The sequence below is a fragment of the Gekko japonicus genome, unplaced genomic scaffold (assembly GCF_001447785.1).
Source record: "Gekko japonicus isolate JY-2015 unplaced genomic scaffold, Gekko_japonicus_V1.1 scaffold4337, whole genome shotgun sequence".
Taxonomy (NCBI): domain Eukaryota; kingdom Metazoa; phylum Chordata; class Lepidosauria; order Squamata; family Gekkonidae; genus Gekko; species Gekko japonicus.
The window spans coordinates 1-8503 of NW_015169311.1; the positions used below are offsets into that span (position 1 = coordinate 1).

The 8503-nt window shown below is 52.0% G+C and overlaps 1 protein-coding gene across 1 annotated transcript in view; it reads right to left on the reverse strand.

Moving 5' to 3' along the window:
• Nucleotides 1-3329: 3329 nt before the first annotated feature.
• The window catches only part of POLR3A (polymerase (RNA) III (DNA directed) polypeptide A, 155kDa), a gene marked incomplete at its 3' end in the record, with an annotated part of 38485 nt that continues 33311 nt past the window's right edge, over nucleotides 3330-8503 (reverse strand). Inside the window, exons 14-16 of the mRNA XM_015416604.1 lie at nucleotides 7970-8108; nucleotides 5024-5188; nucleotides 3330-3502 (exon numbers count right to left, since the gene is read on the reverse strand). Coding sequence (XP_015272090.1) covers nucleotides 3330-3502; nucleotides 5024-5188; nucleotides 7970-8108 — 477 coding nt within the window. The remainder of the gene's footprint in view (nucleotides 3503-5023; nucleotides 5189-7969; nucleotides 8109-8503) is intronic.

Here is an 8503-nt window from a genome sequence, read left to right on the forward strand (position 1 = left end):
GCTTAGAGGGAACACTGGTGACAAGCCTTCACTGACACGGCAATCGCCTCAAAGCAAGTCGGTGAAGCAAATGTTATTCCTTGGAAGGAAACTGGCACAAATATTCCTTGGGGGCCAAACCAGCCATCCACAAGTTCTGCCAATTAAAACAGAAGTCACCTTCCAGTAACGCACCTTGTTGCGGGGATTTGTCCGGGCCTGGAAGCTCTTTGGTGCCACGCTGGACCCACCCCAGTCTGACAACAGCCCCTCATGCCCCAAGATACCAACGCTCCCTCCAAGCTGGGGAGTCCTGTGAGCAAAAATTCCACTTTCTGATCTACTGGCATTAAAGCTGTAAGCGAGCGGTTTGGCTCCTGAATACATTACTTTGCTCTGGAACCATCCCTTCCTGAGCTAAGAAAAAAATGTGTGAGCCAGAGGCTAAAAAACTGTGAGCTAGCTCACGCTGACTCAGCTTAGAAGGAACAGAAACCTCTCATTGCCCTCTTGGTCTTTTGATTAGCCATCTTAAGCTAGCCCATTGTTCACAGACCCTGTGCAGTAGGGGCCTGCCCCCGTCTGCTGACGCTGCCCTCCCGGGACTCTTGCATCACACACTGCCTTGCTTCCCCCATCAGAAGAGCCCTGCTGGATCAGGCCAGTGAGGGTCCATCTAGTTCAGCATCCTGTCTCAGCCTGGGGCCAACCAGTCCCTCTGGAGGGCCAACAACAGGGCACAGCGGCCAAGGCCTTCCCCTGATAAGACCATCAGAAGAGCCCTGCTAGATCAGAGCAGTGGTCCATCTAGTCCAGCATCCTGTCTCAGCCGGGGGCCAACCAGTTCCTCTGGAGAGCCAAGAACAGGGCACAGAGGCCAATGCCTTCCCCTGATAAGACCATCAGAAGAGCCCTGCTAGATCAGACCAGTGGTTTATCTAGTCCAGCATCCTGCCTCACACAGTGGCCAACCTGTTCCTCTGGAGGGCCAAGAACAGGGCACAGAGGCAGATGCCTTCTCTTGATGTTGCCTCCTGGCTCTGGGATTCAGAGACTAACTGCATCTGAAGGTGGAGGTTCCCTTGAGTCACCATGGCTAGCAGCCACTGACAGACCTCTCCTCCATGAATCTGTCTAATCCCCTTTTAAAGCGGCCTATGCCTGTGGCCATCACCACGTCCCCTGGCAGCGAATTCCACATTTTAATCACTCTCTGTATAAAGATTGTCTTTGTTGTTATGTTATTTCTTTGTAATCTGTTTCATGCTGGTGTATTTATTGCTTGTACTAAATACAAATTGTCAAATAATTTTTTTTTAAAAAGAAGTATTTCCTTTAAATTACGGGATTATTTTATTCTACACAAAATAATAGATAATATAGCAAAAGCTGAACCCGAGGCCCATCAAAAGATTTGCTAGACAAATGGCTTCCCTTTACTGAAAAGAAATTTAAGGGTCAAAGTTGTATAGGTAACTCGTTGCTAGCTAGTAATATTTCACTTGTAGTTAATAGTTAAAATAAATAACATTAATAGTTAAAATAGATAGCAACAAAAAGGTTTTTCTTTTTAAAATAATATATATAGCGGTCATTTCGCAGAAAAAGAGGTGCAGGAGCTCATTAGCATAACTCATTAGCATAAATTATTTGCATATGCCACAGCCCCTGACATCACTGGAAGTGTGACAGAAGGCAACACCCACCGCTCAGGCTCCATTGGACTGTTTTGGATTGCTCGCTATTGGGGGGGGGGTGCGCAGATCTGCCCTCACAGAGGAGGGAGAGCTTGTACCTGAAGGCGCATGTGCCTGCCCCCGAGCTCCTTACTGCCGGAGCTCTGCTCCTGTGTGCTCCCACAGGAAATGACCCGTGTGTGTGTGTGTGTGTGTGTGTATATTTCAAAATATTTGGGTAATACTAGCTTAATTCTATAATTTATAATGTACATCCTATGCTATGTAACATGCTCTATGATTGTAATGTATGAACATTTTGGTTTCTAAATTAAAAAAAAAAGGGTGTTTGGGTTTTTAAAAAAAATACTTTCTTTTGCCTGTCCTGAATCTATTGCCCATCACTTTCACTGGATGCCCCTGAGGTCTGGCATTTGAGGGAGAAAAAGTTGTCCTTGTCAACTCCTATTTCTTCCACCCGTTTCGAGTTCTTGCTTCTACTGGGCAGTCTAGCAGGTGTTGTATGGATTAACACACGGTCCCCGGAGAGAGATCAACAGCCACCCGATACGCTCTCCCTGCTATGGAGAGAGGCGAATGCATCGAGAGTACAGGCCGAAAGAAAAAGCCCTGGAATTCCTTTCATTAAGGCAAGGATACCCCCACAGCTGTGTGATTCGTTCTCGTCCCGGTAGTCAGCAGAGCACCACAGAGGGAAGGAATCACGGACCCACAGGGGTGGAAGGGACCATACAGGCCATCTCGTCCAACCCTCTGCTCATTGCAGGGTCAGCTTAAAGGACAAACCAATCCAGGGCTGTTCCTGATCCTTCCTGGGGAGGTATCCACACCACCAGAAAAGAAATTCCAACTTGCTGAACCAGAACCTTAAAGAGATGGTATTTCACCCTTTGCAGGCGTGAGGTCCCGACAGGTTTAAAAGCAGTAAATACCTTGGACTTGTGAGATCCTTAGGAGAGAGGCTGCAGCATAGTGGAAGAGCCTCTCTGCTTGGTCCCAGGTTCAATCCCCAGGGGCATCTCCAGTTAAAAGGACCAGGCAGGAGGTGATGGGAAAGACCTCCGCCTGAGACCCTGGAGAGCCTCTCCCAGTCTGAGTCGGCAACAGTGTTCCCTCTAAGCTGAGTGTGAGCTGGCTCACAGTTTCTTAGCCTCCGGCTCACACGTTCTCACACATTTTTGTCTTAGCTCAGGAAGGGATGGGGCTCCGGAGCAAAGCAACTTATGCAGTAGCTAAATCATCTGCTCACAACTTTAATGTCAGTCGCTCATAAAGGAGAATCTTTGCTCAAAGGACTCCATAGCTTAGAGGGAACATTGGTCAGCAATACTGACTCTGACGGACGAATGGTCTGATCCCATATAAGGTAGATCCCTGTGTTCACGTGAAGCTGACAGTTTAGGGGAGTGAGCTGTGGCTCAGTGGTGGAGCATCTGCTTGGCATAAAGGAGGTCCCAGGTTCAATCCCCGGCACCCCCAGTTAAAAGGTGATGGGAAAGACCTCGGCCTGAGACCTCGGAGAGTGGCTGCCAGTCTGGGTAGACAATGCTGACTTCGATGGACCCAGGGTCTGATTCAGTAGAAGGCAGCTTCACGGGTGTTCATGTGCTTGTTTGTCACTCAAAGCACTTTCGGTGGCAGGAGGCGACTTACCTCCAGCGTCTCTTCTGCCGTGCAGCCGGGCTGCTGCTGCAGCTTGCCGGTGTTCAGAGCTTCGATGTATTCGTCACATTTCTTATAGCCGGCATCCAGGAGTTCATGTTTTGCCTTCAGCAGCCCCTGCCCTGGGGTGACGTCGCCGATGCCGATAGAAAAACCTCGGTTGGCTGAACATTTCCAAAGGAAGATCAGACACATCAGTGAAAGCCATGTGGTGAACGTGATGATCAGCAGGCCCGTAGCTACCATGGGGCCCATGGGGCCTGGCCCCCTGGCGGTCTTTATGAGCCCCGCTCCTCAAGCCTTAACTCCCCCCTCCCCCCCGGGCCCCCTCACCCCAATTGTCTGTCAGCCTGTTAATGAGGAGGACGAGGGTAGTGACTTCAGAGGCGGCGGCACAAGCAGCAGCAGTGGTGGGCGAGGCTGACAGAGCGGCCTGGGCAGGCAGCGAGAATGGGGGGGGAAGCCTCCACCCTGGGCTGCCGGCTGCCAGATGCTCGCCACGCCGCCTGCCAGCAGCAGGTAAAGGCAAGGCAAGAAGGCAGGCGGCCACCTCCCCTGGCCCAGGCCAGGCACACCCAGCTGCACTCCGGCGCGCCAAGCCCGCACACGGCACCTCTGTGGCAAGCCTGGCTGCCGCGCGCCTCTCCTCTCCCAGCCCCAGAGGGAGTCGAGGGTGGAGGTCAGGGTGCCCCACGCCACACCGTTGGAAGGGGCACCGGAGCTCCTTGGGGAGGGAGGGAACTGGATGCTTCGCGGGGAAAGCCCGCCCTTGCCGGGGGGGGGGGGGCTGCAGCCACTGGGCATTACCCCCCCTTGCCCCGGAGCTTTCATTCCATTTGCAGCAAGGGGTCCTGCTACTGAACATTACATTTTATGTTCAGTATTAGGTATTTTACGTTCTCCTAAGGGCGGTACATTGGTAAAATAAAAATGATTCCTTGGGGACTGGCAGAAACGTCATCCTGACCTGGATCGGCCAGCCTGATCTCATCAGATGTCAGAAGCTAAGCAGGGTTGGCTCTGATGAGTACTTGGATGAGAGACTACTAAGGAAGCCCAGGGTCGCTACACAGAGGCAGAAGAAGAGACTGGATTTATACCCCATGGCCCTTCACTAGCCGAAGGAGTCTCAGAGCGGCTGACAATCACCTTCCCTTCCTTTCCCCGGAACAGACACCCTGTGAGACAGGTGGGGCTGAGAGACCTCTCTTGAGGACTGCCCTTGGGAGAACAGCGCTGAGAGAGCTTGTGACTGACCCAAGGTCACACCAGCAGCTGCATGTGGAGGAGCAGGGAATCAAACCCAGCTCTCCCCGACTGGAGTCCGCACTCCTAACCACTACACCAAACTGGCGATAGCTAACCACCCCTGTTGCTCTCTTGCCTCGGAAACCCTACGGGGTCACCATAAATCAGCTGTGGTTTGACGGCACTTCCCACCACCACAGCTGGGATCCAATCATGCATCACGCAGAAGCAAGCCATTTTTCATCACGGAAGCTGGGATGTTTCGGGGACCCTGTCGAGCTGCCATCAGCACCTTTAGCAATCTCCTTCCACCCCCCACCCCACCCGCACGATCTTACCTTACTCACTGTTTGGGATAGGACCGGGGCTACAAGGCTAGGCAGAAGGGGCTGACCTGGAAAGGCCCTCCTTCACAAAGTGTCTCACAGGGTACTCACACAGGTAGACAGGAGCCAGCCTGGCGAGTCGGGACATGGCATCAGCGGCTTCCACTTGCCCCCAGTCCCTCAGCAAAATGTAGAAGATGTTGTTCTTGGACCCGGATCCTAAAGTGCCTTTGTCCATGCTGCCAGACATCAGTTCGCTGTTATGGATCGTAACGTCTGGAAGAAACGTCAACAAGACTTAAGGCTGCGTAACCCCGACCCGCCGACAAAGCTGGTTCATCCCTATTAAAAAAACGTAAAGGTCTCCCTTGCTCGAAAGTCAGTCGAATCCGACTCTAGGGTTGCGGTGCTCATCTCCGTTTCCAAGCCGAAGAGCCAGCGCTGTCCGAAGACGTTTCCGTGGTCATGTGGCCGGCATGACTAAACAACAAGGCGCACGGAACGCTGTTCCCTTCCCACCAAAGTGGTACCTATTTATCTACTTGCAATTTCTTGCTTTCGAACTGCTAGGTTGGCAGGAGCTGGGACTAGAGACGGGAGCTCACTCCATCATGCGGCACACTCGGGTCTCGAACTGCTGAACTACCGACCTTCCACAGCCTGCAGTTCAGCGTCTTAACCCCTTGAGCCAACGCAGCTCCTACTACATTTCCCTATTACGTTTGCTTTATCTACATAAGATTCCCTATTACGTTTGCTTTATCTACATAAGATCCAGCTCTCACTGCTGTGGCAGGACATGCAGTTGGGCTGCATCACTTTAGAGATTGGGTGGGTTGGAGTGTCTTCCATGTTAAAAAAAAAAACCAACCCTGCATGCAGAAGACTAACGCGTGAGGGGAGAGGGTTCTACACTACCCTACCTCTCGTGCTATTTTTCATGGGCAGATACTTTTTTCTGTAGAGAAGAGACGTTCCGTTGTTTGAACCCCCTGCCCTCAGACTTCAGTGGTTCAGCTCAGCCAGAATGCAACAGTATTCAAAGGACACAGTGGGCAAAAAGCTCCCCCCCCCCTTTCTACAAGAAAATAAACTTTCTGTCAATTACATTGCATGCTTTAAGAATAGTAGAAAACAAAAGGCAGGAGGTCTATGAAAATGCCACTATGCAGCCTGGAACAGGTTACGTAGCCCACTCAGAAATGTTTACAAATTTGATCCAAAATATGGGGTGGGGGTGGTGAAGATCGTGAAGAGTCGGACTCGGCTGTGTGACTGAATGGCAATAGTGCCATATACTATTAACAATAATTTTATAAAGCTGTCCAAAGAGATAACACAGAAGAGAAGAAGAGATTTGTATTTATCCCCGGCCCTTCACTGCGGTGGCTGAAGTGGTTAAGATGCTGAACTGTAGGCTGTGGAAGGTCAGTAGTTCAGCAGTTTGAGACCTGGGTGCCGCATGACGGAGTGAGCTCCCGTCTCTAGTTCCAGCTCCTGCCAACCTAGCAGTTTGAAAGCAAGAAATTGCAAGTAGATCAATAGGTACCACTTCGGTGGGAAGGGAACAGCGTTCCGTGCGCCTTGGTGTTTAGTCACGCCGGCCACATGACCATGGAAACGTCTTCGGACAGCGCTGGCTCTTCGGCTTTGAAACGGAGATGAGCACCGCAATCCTAGAGTCGGATTCAACTGGCTTTCAAGCAAGGGAACCTTTACCTTTTTTACCTTCACTACCCAAAGCGGCTTACAAACTCCGTCCCCTCCCCACGACAGATACCCTGTGAGGTAGGCAGGGCTGAGAGCGCTCTGACAGAAACTGCTCTTTTTCAAGGACAGCTCTGACAAAACTGTGGCTTGCCCAAGGCCATCCAGCAGGTGCAAGTGGAGGAGTGGGGAATCGAACCCCGGTTCTCCCAGATTAGAGTCTGCGCACTTAACCACTACACCAAACTGGCTCTAAACCAAACCACTACACCAAACTGCCAACACAGTTTACTGCTGGCCACTTAAGTGGCCTGGATGGACCAGGCTAGGCCGATCTCATCAGATCTCAGAAGCTAAGCTGGGTCAGCCTTGAGGGAGGGCTTCCAGTGCCCTGGCCCCACTGACCTGAAAACCCTAGAAGTTTGCCAAAAGCTAGCCGCGACTTGATGGTGCTTTCCACCACCACTTCTTCTTCCTAGCGATTTGACATTACTGCTCCTGCCCTGCCCTGGATGGCCCCGGCTGGCCTAACCCAAAATCTAAAACAATAATAATTGGGGCATTAAAACTCCTCCAAAATAACAGAAACAATGCCTTAGATCCAGAGGAGTTAGCCGTGTTAGTCTGTTGCTGCAAAACAGTAAAAAGCCAGTGGCTATTAGCCACAAGGTATAGATAGGGGCTCTGGGGCAAGGGATGCTCTGTCTTCTTGGTGCTTGGGGGGGGGGGTCAACAGTGGGAGGGCTTCTAATGTCCTGGCCCCACTAGTGGACCTCCTGATGGCACTGGTATTTCTGGCCACTGTGTGATACAGAGTGTTGGACTGGATGGGCCTTTGGCCTGATCCAACATTGGCATCTCTCATGTTCTTATGATGACGACACGGATGGGAGACCACCAAAGAAGTCCAGGGTTGCTATGCAGAGGCAGGCAAATAGCAAAGCACTTCTGAACCTCTCTTGCCCTGAAAACCCTAGAGGTTTGCCAAAGGTTAGCCGCGACTTGATGGCGCTTTCCACCACCACTCCTTCTTCCTAACGATTTGACATTATTGCTCCTGCCTTGCCCTGGACAGCCCCGGCTGGCCTGATCTCGTCAGATCTCGGAAGCTAAACAGGGCCAGCCCGGGTCAGTAACTCGGTGGGAGGCAGAGGCAGGCAGTGGTGAACCCCATGCCTGAATGCCCCTTGCTTAGAAACGCCCACAGGGTCGCCCTGAGTTGGCAGCAAACTGACAGCGTGTTCCCCCACCCCACCCCCCGAATAGCAAATTCCGCAGCAAATCCACCAGCACGTGAGCTGGCTCCGAATCTCTGCCGCCGCGACCGGCTGAGCAGCCCGTTCCACTCACAGGAGTCGCTGCTGCACAGGTCTTCGCCCTTGCCGCAGTACTGCTTGCCCTTGGTGCGGAGATTGGCCTTGACCGGGCAACTGTCGCTCGGCTTGAGGATGATGCTGAAGACCTGCTTCCCTGTCCACAGGGTCACAGGCTGGGGAAACAGAGAGAGATGGTGCGGAGATTGGCCTTGACCGGGCAACTGTCGCTCGGCTTGAGGATGATGCTGAAGACCTGCTTCCCTGTCCACAGGGTCACAGGCTGGGGAAACAGAGAGAGAGAGAGAGAGAGAGAGAGAGAGACAAGACGATTAGGGATACCAGTAGAATGGTCTCTGCTATAGCCATAGGAACAGAAAAAGAAGAAAAGGAGGAAGAGGAAGAAGAAGAAGAGGAGGATGAGGAGGAGATTGGATTTATATGCCGCCGTTCACTCAGAGTGTCAGAGCGGCTTACAAACTCCTTTCCCTTCCCCTCCCCACAACAGACACCCTGTGAGGTGGGTGGGGCTGAGAGAGCTCTTGACAGAAACGGCTCTTTTTCAAGAACC